Source organism: Gymnogyps californianus, chromosome 5 (genome assembly GCF_018139145.2).
Source record: "Gymnogyps californianus isolate 813 chromosome 5, ASM1813914v2, whole genome shotgun sequence".
In the NCBI taxonomy this organism is placed as follows: Eukaryota; Metazoa; Chordata; class Aves; order Accipitriformes; family Cathartidae; genus Gymnogyps; species Gymnogyps californianus.
Genome location: NC_059475.1, coordinates 45,841,223 through 45,864,256, shown reverse-complemented (window position 1 = coordinate 45,864,256; position 23,034 = coordinate 45,841,223). Strand labels below are relative to the sequence as shown.

The 23,034-nt window shown below is 52.8% G+C and overlaps 1 protein-coding gene across 1 annotated transcript; it reads left to right on the top strand.

Annotated features, from left to right (window-relative positions):
• The first annotated feature begins 6,219 nt into the window (after window positions 1-6,219).
• Window positions 6,220-20,846, top strand: TGFB3 (transforming growth factor beta 3). Its single transcript, XM_050897895.1, is given in 8 exon segments — window positions 6,220-6,818; window positions 6,821-7,009; window positions 12,679-12,842; window positions 14,214-14,343; window positions 15,880-15,987; window positions 16,806-16,977; window positions 17,550-17,703; window positions 20,110-20,846. Coding segments are annotated over 8 exon segments (1,599 nt in total). The 5' UTR covers window positions 6,220-6,295; the 3' UTR covers window positions 20,269-20,846.
• Window positions 20,847-23,034: the final 2,188 nt, after the last annotated feature.

The window sequence follows — 23,034 nt, the reverse complement described above, 5'->3', positions numbered from 1 at the left end:
CCGCTGACCCCCACCGCCCCGCGGGCCTGGCCTGCGCCGAGTCCGTCCCTCTCGTCACTGCGTCCGCCCCGGGTGCCGTCCCCGCGGGGCCCGGCCTGCCCCCGTGGGGGCCCCACGGCCCCTGAGCGCCCGACCGCTCCCCTGCCCGGCCCCTTCCCCTTCCAGCCCCTCCGGGGCAGCCCCGCTCCCGGGGGCCTGGCCCTGGAGCCAGGGGCAGCCGGCAGGCCGCACACCTCGTAAAGACTGGCTCAACACAGGCTGGGTATTCCTGCCAAACAGCCGGCAATGAGTTACAACACTGGGTACTCCTGGTAGCCATATAAATATCCAGCCCCATTAGCAATCTTAAAATCTTGGCCTGACTAACGGTGACAGCGGTGCTACAATTTCTCAGCGCAATACGTCATGTAAGTACTCTTTTATCAGTTTTTAATTTCACATGCAGTAGGGGCAGGTTAAAAACAGCCTGCCACTCTGTCTTCTCCAGCCCTTTACTGTATACGCTTTTTAAAGTTCCCACTAAGGCAGGTAATCCCAGCCTTGTAGATCTGTCTCCTCATAGAGGGTCTTGCCAAGTCTCCTGATTGCTTCTGATGCTCTTCCCAATCCCCTCTAGCTCTCTAACACTGCTTTCCAGACGGGGCAGCTGGTCCCCAGAGCGCTCGGTGGAGGCAGTCCCAAGGATCAAATATAAGCGCAACGATCATTACACACATGCCTCTCAGGCGTAAGTTGTGCAGAGATTTCCACTGAGCTGCATAAAATGACCCCTGGTCCCTTTCTTGGCTGGACAGATGCATAGATTAATTGTAAATAGATCTGTTTTTAGCTCCACATGTTAAATAAACATTCAGTTCCCCAGTGCTTTGTCCGTTTGCCTGTATTTTTCTGGTATCTCTGACATTCCTCACAATCTTCACCCATCCTCACTAGCCTAAATAATTGTCATCCATTTATTCTGCTGCTACAATCAAGAATGGTACCACACCACAAACTACACTGTTTACACTTTGCCATGATGAAAATTGACTGTGTAACCCTAAAGTTTTAAGCCTTCCAGGAATATCTTTTACTAAAGGCACCAGATCTCACTCCATACCTGCTTAGCTTTAGTAGAAGCTCATGGGCTGGCTGAAGAACTTCAAGAAGTCTACATAAATTGTGTCAAATAATTCTCCTTTTTTCCATTCCTTACTGACATTTTCAAGTAGTTGCGCTGTGACTGTGATGATCTAAGGATTAAGTGAAATAAGATTTGTGGGCAGAGGTAATAACTTTTTATTAGACCAACAGATATAGCTGGAAAAAAACATACAAGAAGTGTTTCTGTGCCTGAAACCTTGTCTGTTTTTTCCAGCTGTATCAATTGGTCTAATAAAAGATACTATCTCCCTTTACAAACCTTGACATGTTCAAGGAATTCAATAAGTGAGACGTGATTTTCCTTTTTTGAAGCCAGGCCGGTTAGGCTCTATGAAATTATGATCTTCCAGATACTTTGTTCTTCTCTTTTAATTACAGATTCAAGTATTCAGGAGGTAGAGAGGGCAGTTTTCACCTAGCCCCATGCTTCACCACCAGGGCCACGGCAATATGGCCCTGCATTTCCCACTGCCCACCCACTCCTCTGAAGAGCTGCCGCAACAGTGCAGCCACGCAGATACCAGGAGGTGGAGGGGACTGTAGCCCCCAGGTTGCAGTAGCTACTGCAGGATGTCCGAGTACAAGCGTACACTTAGCGCTGACCTTCTTGATCAGAAAAAGAGCATCCTGAAAGGAGCGTGATAGCGTCCAGAGCAACATCTGCTAAAGCAGGAGGGCATCCCTGGGGCGGGAATCCTTGGGTAGGAGTGTATTGCCAGCTGCGGCCCCAAACAGGTAAGCGAGGTAGGAACAGTACGGGGTGCCACCCTGGACGGACAGATCACGAAGCAGCAGGACCCATGGGTTCACTCGTCTGGAACTGACCCCCCCCAGCCCCTCCTCACAATTTCCCCGGGTCCCCATCCCAGACACCACCCCACTAGCACATCCCAGCTCCCCCCCAAGACACGCTGTGCCGCTTGCTGCCCACCCCAGTGACAGGAGTCTCAGGCCGATTGACGGAGGGTGGAGTCCACGTGCGGGAAAGAAAACATTTAAGCACTGGGGGAATCGAGCCTTGCCTCAGAACTTTATCTTCCGACTTCAGAGATTCTCGATGAGAGAGAAGAGCAGACGTGCAGAAAGAATGAAACCTAAAATCTGTCCTGCCGTGAGTCCCTCTGGACTCCTCCACTCATCGGAAGGGGGTTTGTGACCCACCCTGACACATTTTTGCCTGCTTGCGGAGGGCAACAGGGGAGAAAGAGTTTTCATCCATCGTTTCACGTTGTGGCTAAAATGGACCTTGCTTGCTTTAAACGTTGGGCTCACCTTTTCTGAAGAGCTTAATTCTCCTCTGCCCTACTGGTGACACTGCAGGCAGCATTTGGTCCTGGGCCGAGAGCAGCCCCACTCAACTGAGAAGGAGACAGTTAACAGGACAAACGTCTGGTGCTGCTGTGGCTGTCTAAAGCCATTTTCTGTGCTTGCTTCCTGTCCAGTTCAGGTCCGTGGTGCCAGGGTTTCCTTCCCTGTGTACGGTTTCAGGCGTATTCTCAGCTCTCAGTCTGCCTTACTTGTTCAGTTTTGTCCTCACTATAAATCACACTGCTGCCACCCCCTCTCATCTGAACAGCAAGTAAGAACTACGCAAGCATTCCTTGCACGGACAAGTTCTCACACCTAAGCATGGACTCTCTCCATCTGGTTTCAACCCAAACCCAATCACGCAGAATAGGACTAACAGAGTCCCCCACTAGCACTGTTTGCTGTTGATTACTCCTTGACCTGACCTGTGAATAGAGCTTGTGTCTGGTCCTCCTTCCACGCAAGAGAAAGCCGGGAGAGTCTGGGAAAGCAATCACACTTGAGCACTCCCACATGCCTCTGGTCCTAGACCACCTCTACAGCGAGGGCACACACGCGTAGTTAAAGCTACCGCTATGGTGGAAAGCCCACATGGTAGCACTACTGTGGGAGAGAACAATGACCACCTTATTCAGAGCGGCCAAAGGTTTTGTTAAGCAGCTCTCTGGCAGCAGTAGAATTTATGGGATGCAGGGCAATTCCAGTAGCAACCAGTGACACAGCGCTGCGCCTTTCTTCCTCACCCAGTCCTCACGTGAGGCGGCCAGCCAGACTCCTGATTTTGACATGGGCCAATTCATTGAAAATATTAAGCTTCCACTGGGAAGCAAAGCGCTCAGCGAAGACTGCTGCTGCCGTAGCCTGCTCCACACTAGCAGCACACTGGCAGCTCCAAGCACCTGAGTTTGATTTTTCTGCACTTTTTTCTCCACGCACCTCAAAGTATTTACCCCATCTCTAAGGGTTTTTGGAGGAGGGAAACAACTGCAAATATTCCGTTACTTGTGCGGGTTCCAGGACAAAATCACCTAACAATTGCAAAGCTTCACACAAGAGGTTCCTCCCTCTGGAAGGCGGAAGGGGCTTTGATAGGCAGAAAAGGCCCACGCATTTGCCTGTCTTGATCTCCATGAGAACAGACGCTGTTCGGGTTACATCAGCCCCAGCTCAGACTGTCAAACCCCGGTCAGGGTTGCCAAGTGTGAAATATTTCCTACGGTACTCACACGTTCAGTAGCCCTGTCGGGTTCTCCCTCAGCCCAGCTGGATTCCAGCGTGTCCAAGACGTACAACCTGTTAGCGACTGCTGCTCGCAGCCACGTCAGACCATGGAGCTTCCCCACTTCTTCTCAACCCAGAGAGAGCAACGTCCAGAGCAGAAAGTGAGTGGCCCAATACTGGAATCGGCACCACACCTACATCCTTCTTCTCCACTATTATTTCCAAGCAGTAAGTCCCCACTGTCAACTCGTAACAGAAAAGTCTGCTCTCAGCCATTAACAACATAACCTTACATTTTGCACTATTGCATTTCATCCCATTTCTACTGTCTCAGCCATCAAAATTGCCTACCCCCTCCTATAGGATATCCCAGTCCTCCCCTGTATTGACAAAGCCTCCCAACTTTGGATAGGCAGCCAATTTCATTAGCACATCCATTTTGGCGTGCCAAGATCATTAATGAAAACCGGGCCTGGGACCAGCCACTGGGGAACTCTAGTAATCTCTTATAATTCCTGTACTTATCTCCATCTTAACTAATAACTCACCATGCGGCACCGTAGCAAATGGATTACTGAGGTCCAAAGCAATCACTTCTACCGCATTTAGCATGACCTCCAACCTAACGCAGGGTGGAGGAGGTCCCAGAGCAGAAAAGCATCCAGAATTCATTTCAGAAGTGCCTGGGGAGCTCTGGAAACATTCATCCCAATCTACATAAAAATATTCCATGGATAGTTAACGCCAGCGCTCAGACTTTGCACCTTACTCCAAGTCGTGATTCGCCTGACATCATCTTAGAGCCACTAGATCTTGTTACATCTTTGTCTGCTCCATCAAGGAACTCAAATTCCTCTTCCCCAAGCAAAGCACACGCAAACTGTGAGCAGCTCATCCTTCGGTCTCCTCAGAGCTGCAGAGAGTGGGCTCACCGGGCGTCCAGCACCCCCAGCTGCCCCATGGATTTCCTCTGAACCTCTTCCACACTCCGTGTCTTCAGTGAGCCGCTGGCCTCCGAGCTGGCAGTGCTCTCCCAGCCCCAGACCCCTGAACATGCAGGCAAGGGAAGGCTTCCCGCAGCCGTGCCCGGTGTTTCCAGCCATGGATGAGCTGCGCTGCTGCCAGACACCACCCCCGCCAGGCGCCGGGGGCCACGCGTCCCCGGGGCCCACCTCTCCCAGAGCAGAAAGCCCCCAGGACTTGCTTCCACAGAGAGCTCTGCCCAGCTCCCGCCTCGCCCACAGCCCCGCAGCAGCTCTCCCTGCCGCGTCTTCCCAATGGCACGGCCAGGCCGCTGGCTTCTTCGGCGGAGCGGCCGGTGCTGCCAGCGGCTGCACTGGGTCAGGAAGGCACGCAGCCGCCATCCCGCCCCAGACCTCCTGGGGCCCAGGGGTGTTCGGCTCCCGCTCTGCGGGCCCCCAGCAGAAGGGCCGGGTGGTGGGGTGGGGTGGGGAGTCCCTGCGTGCCTGGGGCAGGGTCCAGGTGAGGGCAAGAGAAGGGTGCTCGCTCCAGGGGCAGGGAGGAGGGAGGCTGGCGTGGCAGGTGGCCATGGTCAGGGCACGCCCCAGGAGAGGAGCCCGCACGGGCCCAGGTCATGGACCCAAACCTCAACTGGGGCCGCTGTTTTGTCTCCCGCCTGTGGCCCTGGCCCCCTCCGAGGACAGCGGGTGCCCGAAGCCGCCCCTTCCCCTCAGCGAGGGCTGCCACGGCGGAGGACGCCTCTGCGCTCCGGTGGCCCCCTGCCTTCGGGCCGCAGGGCTTCACCCTGCCTGCCCGCTGCCCTCCCTCGGCGCCCGGGGCCTCGCGGGGCCCGCCAGCCCCGCCGCCAGCCTGGGCCCCGCCGGGGCCGCCGCAGCCCCTCGCCCGCAGCGCGGCGCCCGGCCCCCGCCGGCCGCCCGGCCCCTCCCTCCCTCGGAAAGAAACCACATCAGGAAAGTATTCGGGGTATTTTTAGCCGCTTTTTATGCGACTTCGCAGCTGGAAACGGGAGGGGCCTCCCCGCGCCGCCCGCCAGCGCGCGGCGGACCACCGCGAAGGGCCCGGCCGCCGCCGCCGCCGCCCCGCGCCCGCCGCTGCCCGGGCGGCGCCAGCAGGGGGCGCCCGCGCGCCGCCGCGGCGGCAGTGCGGCGGCCACGTCGGAGGGCGCGCGGGGCCGCCCCGCCGCGGAGGGGCCCGGCCCCGGGGCGCGAGGGGCCCGGCGCCGCCGGCCGCGCGGGGGCGGCGGCGGGGCCCGGCGGGGGGCGGCGGCGGCGGCGGAAGAGGGCGGGCGGCGGTGGCTGCGCGGCTGCTGAAGCCATTAGCGTGGTGCTGCGGGCGAAGGCCGGGCTTGGAGCTCCCTCCCCCGCCCGAGCCCCGTCCCGGGGACGTCATGGGAGGGAGGTATAAAATTTCAGCGGCGAGGCCGAGGGAGAGGCAGTGTGCGCGGGAGGGGCGGCGCGGCGCCGGGCAGGCCGGTGCGGTGCGGTGCGCGGCCGGGGCACGGTGGCCAGCGGAGCCCGCGGGGGCAGCGGGCGGCCCGGCGGCGCTGCTCCCGGCTGGGCGGGGAGCGCCGCGGTGCCGCGCTCCCGGCCGCCGGGGGTCGGGCACCGGGCGATGTAGGGCGCGGGGCCCGGCGGGGGCATGAATGGTGCAGCGAGAGGGGCGGGCGCCGCGCTCCCCCCGCGGCGGCGGGGCGGCGCGGGCCGCTGACACGTGCGGCGGCGCGGCGCGGCGGGGCGCCCCCGGCTCCGCGGGACGCGGGGCGGCGCATGGGGAAGGAGCCCGGCGCGGCGAGGCACGGCGCCTGCCGCTTCTCCTTGCGGAGCGCTGCCAGCTCTTCCTGGAAGTCCTGAGTCGCGCACGGCGCAGTGAGTTCATGCACCTCCTCGCCAAGCCTCAGCCTGCGGGATCTGGGGAGGCTGCCGCCAGCACACCGCCCGGTCCCCCGCGCCCGCTCGCCGCCGCCCGGGGGTCTCTCCCGGGGGCCCCCTCCGCCGCCCCCTCGCACATGAAGATGTACGTGCAAAGGGCTCTGGTGCTGCTCTCGCTGCTGAGCTTCGCCACCGTGAGCCTCTCGCTGTCCTCCTGCACCACCTTGGACCTGGACCACATCAAGAAGAAGAGGGTGGAAGCCATCCGGGGGCAGATCCTGAGCAAGCTGCGGCTCACCAGCCCCCGGAGACCGTGGGGCCGGCCCATGTGCCCTACCAGATCCTGGCCCTCTATAACAGCACCCGGGAGCTGCTGGAGGAGATGGAGGAGGAGAAGGAGGAGAGCTGCTCTCAGGACAACACCGAGTCCGAGTACTATGCCAAAGAGATCCATAAATTTGACATGATCCAGGGCCTCCCCGAGCATAGTAAGTGCTGGGCTCCCCCCGTGCCGGCCGGGGTGCCGCTCCCGCGGGGCAGGCTGCCCGGGACCCCGGGCGCGGAGGAGGGGCGGCCGGCCGGGGCTGAAGGGCGCCGGGCCCCCGCGGGAGGGGCCGCTTCCCCGGCGGGGCGGGAGCGCGGAGGCGGGAGGGGGCCGCCGCGGCGGGGGACGCGTCTCCGCCTGCCTGCGCGCTCCGGTGCGGAGACGAGCGGGGGCGGGGGGCGCACGCCGCTGTCCCGGGGCCGGGGCGGGGGGAGCCACGGGGCGGCGAGCGCCCGGAGCACCGACGGGACGGCGCGGGGCTGGGCGGCGAGCGGCCCTGCCGCAGGTGGAGGAGGTGGGCGCTGGCGGCGGCCGGCGGTGGGTCGCGGGGTCCGGGAGCAGCATCGGCCCAGGCCCCAGCCGGGAGCAGCGAGCCAAGCCCGTGTCTAGAGCCCTGACATCTGGGGGAGGCGGGCAGGGGAGGGGAGAGGGGAAGACGTGAGGTGGGAAGGCAGGAGGAGAGGAGGCAGCTTGGGTCTCGGGGTGAATGCTGCGGACTGGGCTAGGAGGAGGCGCAGGTCTCGTGTTTGGGTGACGAGCAGGTAGACGGACTCCTCCCTGCTGAAGCTCCGGCAGCTGCCGCAGAGATACAGGCAACCTGTTTGGTCTGTGCAGCACCCGCACTGGCTGTAGAGAAGGTGGCGAGGCACTTGCTGAAGAGACTGCTGCTTGGAGGACGCCGTCAAGGGTGTTACGCGGATAGTGTGAGGGTTCAGAGAGCGAGTAGAAGATAACAGGGATGCTGAGCAGGTGCAAAGCAGACAGTGATGCGAAGGGGATCCCCAAGGGAACACAGGCATTGAGGAAACATGACAGATGTTGAGCAGGTGTGGAGCAGATGATGAGCAGGCCCAGATGCGGACACTAAACAGATTCAGGTGCAGAAGCTGAGCAGATGCAAAGACAGAGACTGAGCAGTCATGAACCCCAAGCAGATTGCAGATGCTGAGCACATGTAGGCACAATCAATCCTTTTGGTCTGTGCCTAGGATTCCTTAGGATTGGAAGATGTTGGTGGGCATGCAGTCATACCACCTTCCAGGGTGTCCTCCTGTGATGTAGTGCAGTCTTGGGGACATGATTTGAACACCAGCAGTTCTGGGTAGGAGCTGTGACTTGGTACAGGCAGCCTCAGAATGCAGTTACTCTGCCAGGTTTATGTTAATCTTGACATATGATGAGCTGGAATAAGAGCTACAATGTGGTAATGCAACAAATTTCACTGAAATCTCTAGCAGACTGCACTCCATATGGTTATATGATTAGCTTTTAGCTCAGGAGACACCAAGACTCGAGGAACAGAAAGTGCACAGGATATAGCAGCTTACCGGTATTTCAACATTTTTGACCTACTGAAGTGTCATTTGAGAAATTCTAAAAATATATGGGGAAACCAACTGCCTGTGCAAAATAGTACGGCCACACTATGAACTGGTGTGTTTTGGGGAAGGACACTGGGAAAGCACCACAGCGGGAAATGAAGTCAGAGGAGTGGATTTGGATAAAGTAGAGGGGAAAGAGGAATGAAGACATGTGGTGCACGAGAAGGAGCAGTGAGGAGGTACTGTGGGCTGGGGAAAATTCCTGTGGAAATGAATGAACCTGTCCCATGTCCCCATAGGACACTGGAGCAAGGTGCTGAGCAGCGGGTTCAAAAGACCCAAGTAGTGCTGAGATTGAATTCCTGGGAGTGGGCAGTGTAGATGCCACCACCCAGAGAAAGAGGGAACTTTGGAATTGGGTCACACTGGGAGAGACTAGCTCCAGACAGGACATGGTGTCAAGAGACGCACTCCTTTTGAAACCTGGGGAGTATCATCGCTTACACCATGGCTGAATTTGGCCCCGTGTCTTCAGAAGTGGCTGATGTTCAACTTTCCCATGACTCTGTCACTGTGCCAGGTGGTGATCTCAGAGCACGCTCTGAGCCAAAGCCCGTCTCCTCTCGGGGGGGAAGGGGAGGACTGCTCCATTGAGGGAACTGCGGGGATGATACAGAGAAGTCTGAAATGTGTGCGCATGCACACTCACATGCACACAAACTGTCCTAGCTCCAAACTATTAGTCAAGCGGCTCATTGGCTCAGAGAACTCATCCTTCTCAAAGACTTAAGGCCCAAAAGTGAGGAGAGCTGAGGAGCAAAAATAGCAGTGGGGAGAGCCCCATCCTTCTAGGAAGGAAGGATATTCAGGACCAGGTTCCCTATCCCTACTCTGAGCTGTTTGGTGACTCACGGAATGGTCTTCTGCTGTGCCTCTCAGGTACATTGCCTGAATTATAAGGGACTTTCTTTCAGAGAATAACTCGCTCTTGACCAACCATTCACTTCAGGGATCTCCTAAAACTGATGGAGGTTCAGACCCCCTTAAGCACTAACTTGGTTAGGTTCAAGCTCAGAGAGCATCTGCAACGGTCCTGCAAATGGTTTTGCTTACCTTCCTGAGGAAAAACAGATGCCATTTTCCAAGCCAGCTTGAGAGACAAGGCAATTAAAGCCATGGGTCGCTGGGGCCAAGCATCTCTTCCCTCCAAACCTGCCGCCTGCAGAGTTCCAGAAGGATCAATTTTTTCTCCAAAATTATGCAGCTTTGGCGTGAAACACCTTGAAGTACCAGTGATATAATATGGAGTGAGGCAATACCTGCTCACAGACAGCCTGCCATTCCTTGACATCAAATTCTTAACTGCACAGCCATCAGCCTTCTTGGGGCCTGCCAGAAACAGCAGGATTGGCAGCATGTGGAGAACCTGCACCTTGCTGAGAGCAGCGGTAGGAAGAGAGAAGCTCCCAAAAGAACCTGCTCCTTGTATCACGTTGCCCATGCTAAGAGGCTCCTGGTCTCACCGTTTGTGCAGTCAACAGCTCTGGGCTGTCTGGGCTCCACAGTAATAGCAGGGTCTGATCGTGAGGATACATCCTGTCGTGTCAGACGTAGCCTGGCATGGGTGCACAGGGTGTCACAGATTCCTTGTCTCCAGGCTTGGTTACAGCCACTGAGTGTTGTGGACTGGAAGAGCTTGTACGAATACTGCCTCCAGGCTTTGTTCCGTGCTGGTAGGTGGACACGTCCGGATTCCAGTGCGATTAACACACCTGAGCTGGGACTGGACCAAGTTCCCTGAAAAATCACCTCACCTCCTTTGCCTGTGACATCTTGCAGAAAGTACTTTGCCCCAAAGCAGCCAGCTTCCTGGGAGTGAGACCTGTATCCTGGACACCCTGCTATGAGAAGCAGGCTCCAACCTCACAGTGTTCAGAGTGAAACACAGAATGCAGCTCCATCTCCCCATCACAGAGGGCTTGTTCCCAGGGTATGAAGGGAACATGAAACTTCTTCTTAGGGAAGGGAAGATAACTATTACTATTTCCACTAGGAAGGTCTCCCCAGACACCAGCACCTTGCTGGTGAAGTAAGTAGGTAGAAGGCAATGTGGGGACAGCAGGCGAAATACAGTAGATACAGTAATCTCTTACCACCGTGGCTGCCTAACTTAGCCAAAAAGCTTAAGGAGATGATAAACAATAAATTATTTTGTCTCTCATCTGCACTGTGCTGTAGGACTGGATCTGCAGTCTCTAAATAGATTGTGAGATAAAGCACTACTGTTGGAAACAGATACTGGGCTAGACTGACCACTGGTTTGATCTAGAAAGGCATTTCTGATGATTACTGGGACACCCCTCGTGGACAGGCAGTCAGGTCTGAAATGGAAGGGCAGGCTGTTAACAGCACTATTAATAGGGCTAGGAGTGCAAAACAGCTTAAGGGGGTATTAAAACACAGTATCTGCCTAGGTCTAGGACACGGAACAGTTATCAGTGTTAGACTTCAGCTAGGAAGGTGCCTTCAGGCATTTCATGAGATCAGAGCTTGGGTTTTCTGCTGTGCTTTTCTGTGGCATAAAACCTAGAACTGGTCACAGTGGTGGAGTCCCCACAGTGGGTGTCCTCCTGTGGCTCGGTGTACTCTTTGCACTGCAGGGTTGTTGGGCTGAGCATACCAGCTCATGGCTGCAATGGGGTCTGGTCTCTTGGGATTATCCATCTCTTCAGTAGCAGCCAGAGACTTTCCTGTATGGGAAAGCTATTCCATTCAGTAGTACAAATGACAAGAACCCTTCCAATTAAAGCCCAATGTGAGCATCTGGTCATTAGCTTATTCAGTAAAACTTCAGCACCCTAAGAACACATCCTTGTAAACTGGCAGGCTCCTGCTTGCTGATTCTGAGTGTAGCACAAGAGGAAGACCTTCATCTTCATGGAGATGACTCTGGAACTGCATCAGTGTTGCTCAAAGCAGAATTTGGCATGGGAGGTGAACCTCTGTGCTCAGGCGCTGTTTCACACTAGCCCATCTTCAGAAGCTGTTTCCCTGGGGAGACAGTGGTGGTGTTGTGAAGAGAGGGGCCAACTCCAGGAATCTAACTTGAAGGTTGCTTCAACTAGGGCTTCTAGCCTATCTGTCACAGGCTGGAACTGTGGCTGGGAACAGGTGATAGTTTTTCTTTCTGTTTCTTTTTTTGTTTAAAAACAAGTATCAGCTGACATGAGAGCCCCATGTTGCATTGGACAACAGTCAGAGGTCATAGGAGAGGCTCTGTAGGGCTGCAAACAAACCTGCATGTGGGTGTAGAGCAGGAGCTGCTGTGTCATGTCTGCAGGAAACCTTAATGATGCTAGAGCCTTGAAAGCTAACAGAGGTCAATAGGAGAGGAACAACAGTGATGACAAAAGACTTTTCCATGGGACCAAAATGGTCCCACTGAAGAGAGGCTTGTTTGCTCTTGAGGGCACTGTTTTGGACCTCATAGCTTTTACCTACTCTCTTTTAGGCATCTGTGAAATGGATTTTTCTGTTCAGCAGGCACACATTGAGGCAGAGAATTGCTGCGTTATTTCCTGCCCATGTGTCTGATCTCCGCAGGCCTCTCAGCACTATTACTCTGTCCTTGAAGAACTCTGTATCTAGTACTATTCCTGAATTCTTTCTCCAGGTTATGAGTGAGAACTGATCTTAAAACTCAGTTCTTTCAGTACAAACTGAATAGTCACTGCCCCAAAAAGTCTTCCACACCTCATGCTTTGTGGACATTTGGCTGGCTTTCATTCTAGGAGACAATGTAAACGTTTGTAAAACCAAGATTCAATGGCAATGGGATCACCTCTATGTGCCTTCACGTCTCCATCATGAGCAGTGTCACACCATCATCGCTATTGGGAATGGGCCCCACTAGCTGCAAATGAGGTTGCCCCACTGCCTTGGCTGGGGTTGTCATTTTGGATGCAGCAGACTGAGCATTAGCAACATTTGATGAGCAGAGTTCAAAGAGATAATATTAAAACTACTGTGGTTGATCTCTATTGATTCTCTGGCTTGTAGCATTGAAATAACGGTGGCAGTAGGGGGAAGATTTTGCAAAATGTTGCAATGTAAACCAAATTTGAGTGAATTCATCCTGTGTTATCTTTAGCTAGATAGCCGTGCTTCACAGGTGGCAAGATGTTTGAATGACAGGCCTCTCTGCTGGAAAGCTCTTTCTCAAAAAATATTTATTTGAGATCCTGCCCCTCTGACCTGTGGTTCTCAGTCTTTCCATCTTTCTTTCTCCTAGATGAGTTGGGCATTTGTCCAAAAGGTGTCACCTCCAATGTGTTCCGCTTTAATGTGTCCTCAGCAGAGAAGAACAGCACCAACTTGTTCCGGGCTGAGTTTCGGGTGCTGCGTGTGCCCAACCCGAGCTCCAAACGCAGCGAGCAGCGCATTGAGCTCTTCCAGGTGAGTATTTTTCTCACCTTCCCATGTGCCTGAGCCTAGAATAGCTTGGCTCCTTAATGGTTGCCTCAACTGATATGTGCAGTGCCACAGAAGAGAGAGAGAACAAATCCCATGCTGTACCCTAGCCTTATTCCAGCATATGCAGTGATGCAGTCACCTTTCTTTCCTTTTACAGTGTGGTGCTGTCCTTTCCCCACTCACACTGGCTGGCTGCTCTGGGCACCCTGGCATGGTGCCCACTGCAGCTCTTTGCTGCACTGAGAAGCGGGTCGGAAGGGGAGCCCTGACCCTTCTGTCACATCTGCATGCCTAGGTCCTTTGGCAGTTTTGTTCCTTTGACTGTCGCAGTACAGTTGGTGCCAATCCAACGGGTGGAGCTCTCTGTCTTGTCACTGATTTACTGGAAAAATAATGCTTGCTTTCAGTGTTCCCTTCAGCAGCAGCTCCTCAGGGGCACAATTTATGGCACTGTTAATTCAGGTACTTATGTGGAGTTTGGTTTGAACCCACGGACTCCCCTGGCAGAATAAGGTCTGGTTCCGGTTTGGAAGTGTTCTTAGGCTAGGCTGGACCACCCAGCTAATGGTACAGTTGAGCATCCAGGCGGCACATTCTCACAGGCTGGTGTCTGTACACTTTGCAGTAAGAGTGCAGCTAAAATTGCCCTGTGGCTGGTAGCTCTTGAGGACTTCCTGGAATTCAGCTTCAAAGGTCAGAGCTATTCTCCACCAGATGACTGAACTGACAAGGAGGCAATCCCAGAGCTTCGCCATAGGTTCAGTGCTCTGTGGAGTGAACCTGGGGCCCTGCAAGAAGGAACACTTTGCATAGGCTGTGGCTGTTTGTCTGGAAGCGGGAACAGATGTCAGAGCAGGGGGAGAGGTCTCCAAACCTGATCAGCCCTGGCGTGTTTTGATAGAAGTTGAAGAGTGTAGGACACATGAAAACACCACAGTGTAGGACTCAATAGGCTTGCTGGGCAAGGGACCTGTGGCAGGATGCTCTGTTGCCCACTGCTGGTTCTAGTCTGAAATCCAGACCCACATCCCACAGGTGTATACAGAAACAAAACCACCCATTAGATCAATTGCCGTGTGCTTCTGCTTCTGGATCTGTGCCCCGAAACAAGGATGAATTGAGAGAGGTGGGCTGCTTAGGACACAGAAATGAACATTGTGTAGATCTCTGGAGTTCAGGTTGGTTGTGAAGCATGTCCTTCTCACCTGTGTCAGGGCACTCCTGGTGTCTCACTTGCCAGGACCAACCTTCTGAATTAGTTTTTAGCAAGCTGTGGAAGAAAAAAAGACCCAAGGCTATCCCTTCCTTATGCGCGGCACTGGCTGATTCTCTCTACCACTCCTTCTGACACAGATCCTTCGGCCGGATGAGCACATAGCAAAGCAGCGCTACCTCAGTGGCAGGAACGTGCAGACACGGGGCTCCCCTGAGTGGCTGTCCTTCGATGTCACCGAGACTGTGCGTGAGTGGCTTCTGCACAGAGGTAGGGGTCTTAGCTGGACCGGGTGTCAAAGCATCCACAGAAATGTGGATCAATGTTGACAGGAGTATCTCTCTGCTCCCCTTTTTTTCAGGAGCTTGGCTCACATAGAGGACAGGTTCTTTCAGTCTGAGAACAAGCCTTCCCCCAGGGAGCTACCTCAGCGCGTGATGTTTCCTAGATTCCTAGCTCTGTCCTGGAGTCCACACTGTGTAGCTCCTCTGGAGGAGGAAATTGTTTTCACTGAGAGATGCTGGAACTTCTTTTGGTTCTTTGATTCTAAGCCCAGAGGGGACTCCTCTGCTTGTTTAAACTATAATCTGTAATACATAGAAAATGAGGATTGCTCTGGTTTAATTTTCATGTGGACTAGAGCAAATCTAGTAGGGAAAAAAACAGCAAGGATCCTGGTTCCTTTAGCTGTTCACAGCTTGGCAGGTATAAAGGTGAGGAAATACCAGAGGCTGACACACCTAGACAGATGGAGGCTTTAGCACTGCAGAGAACATACCTCTGCCACCACTGGGCAGCCCAACAGATAGTTATGGGGCAGCTCCCAGCAAGAACACTGACCCCATTCACAGCTGGAGCATAGGCACCATGACTCACAGCTGGATTGGCCTCACAGATAAAAGCTAGGTGCCACTGAAAACTGGAATGCAGGTACTGGCAAGCAGCTGCTCCCTGGAAGGGTAAGCTGTGAGCTGTAGGCTCCTCCTTTTTCAAGCAATCATCTAAGTTGTGTCCTGATGGCTGAAGTTCAGGGCTGGAACTGCAGCGAGCTCTGGGCAGGCACACTAGCTCACAGGACATCACACAGTATACAGCGCTTAGGAAAAAAGGTGCTAGGCACCTTGTCAATGCCTCGGGGAGCCAGATGTTTTAATTCATGACACAACGTAAGAGAGGAGCTTTTATAAGAGTCTTATGTTCCCTTAGTCAGGCCCACACAGCATGACTGGTCCAGGAAGTTATTATGAAAATAGACTTGCCTCTGGAAAGTCTGTGTGACTTGGACCGCTAGCAGTTCAACAAAACAGGAGGTTGCAGCTGCTGAGAAAAATGCTTCCAGTGAAATTACTTGTCCATATCCAGCTCGCTCATTTTCACATCTCTTCTTTAGACACTAACCAGAAGCCAGATAGTAGACAGGTACTGAGGATGGCAAAACTGATTTAACACAGACACCACAAGCCAGCTCTTCAAAATACTTGTTTTCCAGTGGAGCTTCTTGAAGCTCACAAATGCTTTTGGATGCTGAATAGCCTAAAAAACTTAATCAGGAGCACCTTTCTCACCTGCTCAGGAAGCTCCCTTTAGCAAGAGCAAGGCTTTCGGCACAGGTGAAGCCATGAGATTCTGCTTCCCATTCTCCTTTCCAAGGCAGCTTCTGTTCCCCAACTCTGATAGCATCCCTGACTTTGAGATCGACCCACAGTCTGGGAGTTACCACAGTACATGTCCTCAGTGAAACTTCCCTGCACCAGGAGCTGTCCCAGCTGAGGAAGACTGTTTCTCACAGAGTCATCTTCTTTGCAGAGTCCAACCTTGGCCTGGAAATTAGCATACACTGTCCTTGCCATACTTTTCAGCCCAACGGAGACATCTTGGAGAATTTGCATGAGGTCTTGGAGATCAAGTTCAAAGGTGATGAAGAGCTGGGTTAGGGGATGCTGTTGGGGAAGGGAAAGCCTGGAGTATCTAAAGAAAAAAACGAGGTCTTGCTTTGCATATTTGAGCATTTTATGCTGTGTAACATTTGTCTTAAAGCATACACATCTGGGTTTGCATGTTGATTATATGGGTGTATCCACTTTGTACATGGGTTAGAAATGGAAGAAAGTAAGTGCAGGCTGGGTGGGTTTGCACAAGTGTCTGCAGAAAGGAATAATTTTGTATTTCCATGTCTCTCTGGGAAGTTCAGCTTGATGCCTTCTCAGATTTCCACAGAGGCTCTGCTTTCCAGTTAGGGTGACTGAAACACAAGGAAGTCAGGCATCCTGTGTGAGGTGGCCCAGAGAGTCAGTGGCTTGGCTGGCCTAAGAACTAGGAACCTCCTGGCTTGCAGCCCTGGGCTGCAGCCACTGGCCCCCACAGGCTCCATTTCTGAGGCTGTCCTGCAGAGTGCCAATGATCTGACATCTTCTTTAAACCATTCATCTTCCTGCCTGTCCTGGGACTGAAGCCAGGAGTGAGTGGGATGGATTAATGGCCCCACCAGCAGTTTGCAAATGGTAAAACAGGTGGCCCGTAAGCCTCTATTTCAGGCCTGCAGCAGTCAGATTCACCAGGAGTAAAGGGATCCCTGTGAGGGAAGAAGTCCCAGAGTAAGTGGACGTGGTGCCTGAATCCCTTTCACCCTGGTTCAAGGGCAGGAATGAGAGTGTTAAATGCACTGAAAAGTCGTGTGGCATCTTCCACTTCCACACTGATTTCTTCTTTGTGGATCCTGTTTTTCTCTGAAGGCATTGACAGTGAGGATGACTATGGCCGTGGGGACTTGGGGCGCCTGAAGAAGCAGAAAGACTTGCATAATCCCCACCTCATCTTGATGATGTTACCCCCACATCGGCTGGAGAGCCCAGCGTTGGGAAGCCAGAGAAAGAAACGGGCCCTAGATACCAACTACTGTTTCCGGTGAGAATCCTGCCTGGAGTGACCAGGTCCCAGGCCTGAGGTGGGCAAGCCTGGCGAGACTCCATGCCACCGGGAAAGGCTGAGCCCTCCGAGGGAGTTGTGGGTCACCATGGTGGCACAGAGGCCACATGAGGAGCACAGCTCAGCCAGCTGCAACTTGTGGTGTCCAAGAAGGGGACGCTGGCCAGCTCAGCAGAGTCACTATGTGCTTCTGGCTGAGCTGCTGGCTAGAGGGAGACTTGCAAGCAGCTTCCTGGAGCACAGCCTGGGCAGGGACCCACAAGCAGCCCCCTGCTAGCTCCAGGTGCCGGAGAGCAGCCGGGTGCTGCTGTGGGCGAGCAGGGTGCTGTCTCCCTGGGCGAGTGGCCAAGCTGCCTGCTGGCAGGCACAAGCAGTGCCAAGCTGCTGAGCTGCCCGCCACTGCTTGCCTGTGCCGCTCCTCTGCACTTGGCGCAGGCAAACTCCACATCCCACTGGGAACTGCTGGTACTAGTCCTGCTCAGGAAGCTGCATCACGCAATCGCATATAAGGCCCCTCTTTAGATTCACTGTGTTTCGATACTGTGTTTCAGGAACCTGGAGGAGAACTGCTGCGTGCGTCCTCTGTACATCGACTTCCGACAGGACCTTGGCTGGAAATGGGTCCATGAGCCTAAGGGCTACTTTGCTAACTTTTGTTCGGGCCCTTGTCCGTACCTCCGCAGTGCAGACACCACTCACAGCACGGTATATCCAGTATATTATCCTGTCAGGGCTTGTGGCTGTGACTCCCCCTTCCTCCCTAAGTCTGATCATATCTGGTCTCTTCAAAGCAGCAAAAGCAGTTCAGATCAATACTTACAAAAAACTGTCCAAGGAAACTGCAGAAAAGAGTCTAGGTGGTTCAGCAGGGAAAACGTGCTTCCTTTGGAGTCAATACCGAGTCCATGCTTCCAGCCAAATGTTGAGGAGGATGCTGCTGCTGTCTCTTGGATAAGATGTGAAACAGCAGGACTGATGGTTTTAGGGTACTTATTTGGTAATGGCTAGAGTATTAACTGAATTGTTCACATCAAACATCAACTCTGGTAATTATCTTCTGCCTAAATTTCTCTGCAGTTTGCACTGGACAGAGGATTTTTCTACACTCTGTGCCAGGTTGTCATGCAAAACTGTTGTGCCATGGCACGCAGCTGCCATCTGCTACCACGGGGCAGCTGTAGCCGGAAAGTGAAGGGAAATCTGCGTCCACGTCCAGAAGCGAACACAGCCATGCAGTAAGCTCTCCTTTCTGCACAAGCATTCTTTCCAGCTGTATAAATCCCACCTGACCTATGGCAGGGAGGAACCTACTAGGCACTGAGATTCATGAGTAAAAACTGGCAGAAAGCAAATGTCTTTAGATAACTTACGCATAACCTCTGTTTAACGTGAGTACACCAGGCAGTCTTTGGGAAGAATACCACCTGAGCCTGGCCACTGTCTAGACTGGAAGAAAATAAAAGCAATAGAAAATCACAGGCACGGGAGAAGTACCAAGGGGAGAAGACAGACTAAGGAGCAGGCAGTCCTTCGCTGAAGCAAGAAAAGCCAGAGGAAAATCCTGTGCTTCTGTCCACTGAAGAGAAAAGGTGGCAATCCAGACAATGCAACAGCTCACTAGCAACTTAGCTTCAGGTTTCACTAAAAAAGTTAGTGGAAAAAGCAGATTTGGCTGAAGAATAGATAACTAGGTAAAGATGATATTGCAGAAAAGATGCTAACATTTTCTTGACAGCTTGCGCGTCTGCACAGCAGCAAGGCTTGCTGAAGCTCAAGGACTACTATCAGTGGGAACAGTCGATCTATGGGAATGAAGGAGTGAACAGATGCTGGGCATTAAGCACAAGACAAAGCAAGGGAACGAACAGCTTTGAAAGGGTAATGGGCATGTAGCTTTACCATCTGGTTGTCCTGAGCAGCTCTCTAGTAGATAACTGGACAGAATCAGTGTGAGAGAAAGGAGATTTTAGAATGGTTCCTAATGTTCTGTTCTTGAGCAAGAAAGGAAACGATCAAGTGTTAAGGTCAGCTGAGTGATCCAAGAAACCTTTAGAACAATATAGCTGCTGACAGCTTGCCAGCACCACCTAGGAAAAACATGGTGAAAAGAAGATTTCTCACCAGTCTGTTTAACCTACTGTCTCTGTTGAGTAGAGTGGCCCCAGAGCACGTGGTACCCCTGTGGTACAGCCAGGGGTACTTTGCTCAATATCCCAGAGAGCTTCTACCAGAATGACTGCGATTACATGGATCTGGATGATAGAACAGGATGTTTCCTTAGCACCTCTCATCCCCAAAGACTGTAAAGTATTTAAAAGACAATGTGCCAGACCCTGTTGTTCATACCAGATAAGCACTAATGAGACCACAGTAGTGCAGGTGAGATCATGTTTTGGCCCCACAACTCAAGAAGTTGCTTACCGCTGAGAAGCAGCCACCTCTGGCAAGAAACATGGCAACTGTTCTATAGCGGTTACATGGCTGAAGTGTACAGTCATCTGTGGGCTGGGGCCAGCTACCAAGAGGAATCCAGTGGGGTCCTACAGGACACTCTCCTAGCTCCAGCATTATAGTATAATGACTTGGAGGATGGAGTGGAGGGAGATAGCATCAGACAGTTCAAAGCTGGGAGGGAGTTGTGGATACTCGAGAGGATTCGCATCCATCCAGTGCTATCTAGAGATGTTGGTTGAAATAAGCAGCACTGATGTTCTTTCTTCTGGTTTCTTTAATGGAACCCAAGACAACGTGGCCCCAGGCTGGTTACACCCAGCCTTGTTAAAAGCAAAAATTGTGACACTATCCACCATACCAAATTAGAGATGAAAGGAGACAACTACTTGCACTCCTTCGAGCCTGAGGCATCAGCCACAGAGCAAGGCTACTACAATTAAAAAAAAAAAGTCTTAAGAGTCAGGCCAGGGCAGGTGAGACCCTTTAGAAGCAGGCCATGATCAGGAAGTGATGGGAGTATTACTCGCCTCAGGGAAATACCCTCTGATAAGCATAGTCCAAAAACCTAGAGACCTGTTGGCTTTGCAGTCCGTTCCTGTCCTCGCCCTACTTAAACGTATTCCTGACTTTGTCACCACATTTACTTTATTTCTGCAGGTGCTGGGCTTATACAACACGCTGAACCCTGAGGCATCCGCTTCGCCCTGCTGTGTCCCCCAGGACCTGGAGCCGCTCACTATCTTGTACTATGTCGGAAGGACCCCCAAAGTGGAGCAGCTCTCCAACATGGTGGTGAAATCCTGCAAGTGCAGCTGAAAGGCACCCTGGCCCACCCAAAGCCAAGAGAGAAACTGTCAGCACCCACTCTCCTGCTCCCAGGCTAACACAAAAGGAACTTGGGGTCAGAGACTACGCATGCTGAGGGCCGAGTGCCAAACCCTGTGGCTTAGGGTCTGGCAGCCCTTGGGGATCTCTTCTGGAACATTTCTTGGTCTTGTTGGCATGTCATGTTCCTTCTGGGAGTTACTTTGGTGACACGAGGGCCACACTCTCCAAAATGGCTGGACAGTTGGTGCGGAAGAGAAGGATAGGGTGGAGGAACTGCTGTGTATTTGAATACTGGGTGGTTGAGCTGGAAGAGCGAGGGAATGAGAAAGAGCAGGTGAAAGGGGGACTGGAAATGGGGAGATGTTGTCTATTCTAGCTTTAGCTATCTTAGGACCTCAGCCCTCCCCACTGGCCTGAAGAATTAAACCTTTCCCCTGTAGGAGGGAACCCTGAAAGTTTCTTTAGAGAAAGAAAATGCACCAAGAAGGGAAGCTGCTGAGAGAAGAAATGCTCAGAGATACACTTAGACTTTTGTTCCTCAGAGCTGTGATCCAGGAGTCCTGCGACTGAAATCTGATCCAAACCTGTAAGTTCAGTTGGCAGATCCTGGCTATTGGTTTCTAAATGCAAACTGCGAGGCTCCCAGCCAGCCTGCTGAGGGTGGGCAAATACAAGGAAAGAGGGTGCTGAGTCCATTTTGAGAGGGACTGATGTCTCCATTCAGCTCTTTTCCCTTCCTGGAGTTTCTGAGAGATGGTTTCTGGGTCAGGGCAGGAGCAATATCTGTGGGTACCTGAATATTCGGCCCATTCATTTGTGAGCTGATACACCCTGAGGACCTCTTGTCTGTTGTGGTTTGTGAGGTGCTTTGGGGTGTTCTGCACCTGTTCTGCACGATGACCTGAACGTGGCCCAGGCCTCACCTGCCAAGACTTAAAAAATAGTAATCTCAAAAACATTGTAAAAAATAAATATTTGGGGGGGAGATGCTCTTTTTTTCAGAAGCAAGTTGTTTGTTGGAGGGTTAGATGGTTTGCTGCTTTTAAACTGCTACTGCTGTGGCATACTCAGTCTAAGATCTTTCCCCTTTCCAAAATGTCTCTTCAAAGGAACAGACAGAATTTAGGTCAGCCAGAGAGCTCCAGAATGGAAATTCCTTGGTACCCTCAAACCGTGCCTGGTGTATATGTACCCTGTCCCACCCTAGTCTTTCAGACATGTACATCACCTCTGGCATCTGCTTTTGATAGATTCATATAAAGCTCCCCTCAAATGTAGAACACTTCCAACAATACTGTTTAAATAACCAGGGCAGTGCAGTTGCCACAGCTGGCAAATGTCCGATGTCCATTTGAATCTATATGGTCTGCCAGTATAGACTTGTACACGCAGGTAAATAACACACCCCTCCTCCCAATTTACCATGAACATTGCAGATGCTCATAAAAAGCTCATAGATGTTGCCCAGGCAAGAAATGAATGTACTCTTAAAAGTACGGGCTTTTTCAGCCATGGATACTCCCAAAGATAAAAATCTCCAGTGCCTGCATGCCACATGAGACTCAGAGGCTGCCTCTCTGACTCTCCAAACCACAACTACTTCAAGTCATGTTCTAGAGACCACAGAGGTTCCTCCCTGTCCCCTCCCAATTCCTGGTCCCCAGCAACTGAGTGTAAAATGACACCTAGCTGGTTAATCGCTTGTGGCCAGGGCTCTCGATGGTCAGCTCAGAATTCAGCTCTTCCATCAAGCCCTTCACAATAGTGGCTGCTTCCATATACCTCACGTGAGGCTGCCGTAACATGTAATCTCAAACATCTTAATAAACTGTAAATAACCCTTCCTGCAGCATCACCAGCTGGCTAGAGGTTAGCAAGGGTGGGTCAGTGGAGGGAGCCTGCCAACTTGTGTGACATTTTGGCTGGGGCACACATGCTCTGATAGAGGCACTCCCCAACACTTAGCTTTATCCCTTTCATCTCTCTGGGGCTCCTTGACCTGTCATCGGATGAAAGGTGCACCTCTGATCAGTCCTGCAGCATTACTGTATTACTGTGCCCTGTACAGCTCTCCATGCCCATGCTTCCCCCCCTGCCTGCCCAAGGAGGGAGCAAATAAATACATGACTACATGCTGATAGACAGGCCAGAAATTTAGTGGCTGCAATGGGGGGGTGGGGGTAAATCCAGATGCCAATTGGCATAGGAATTCTCTCTAATCTTTTAGCAGGCAGCCCCTGGGGAGGTTTTGGTTTACAAGCTGCAGTCTGTTCTTTGGTCATTGTTCTTCCTGAGCCCTGGGCTGGCTCTGCTGCCCATCCAATTGAAGGGCTTCCTTGCTAGTAAAGGGGGGGGAAAAAAACCCCAAGGAGGGGGAGCTGCAAAGAGCTGAGCTAGAACACTTGCACAGCTCACAGTCCTACGTGGCACTTGAAGCACGTCAGAACCACCCACAGATTAACCCTGGCAAGCCCCTTGAGGTGGGGTCTGTCTTAGTAGCCCTTCTTCACTGCTGCTCCTCAGTGGCAGGGACGGGTGGCAGAAGGACCAAGCCATTTGTCTCCTTGGAAAGGAGGCAAAATGGCAGTGGAACATCAGGGGAGAGTCTTGGGGTGTCCAACCAGTAAGGACACAGGTAATCTCATGGGTACAGTGATCCTTGAAGTCAAACAGACACATTTCAGTTACTGCTTCTCTATCCAGCCTTCCGTTTCCCTAGCAACATTTGAGAATTAGATTTGTAAGACAGGATCT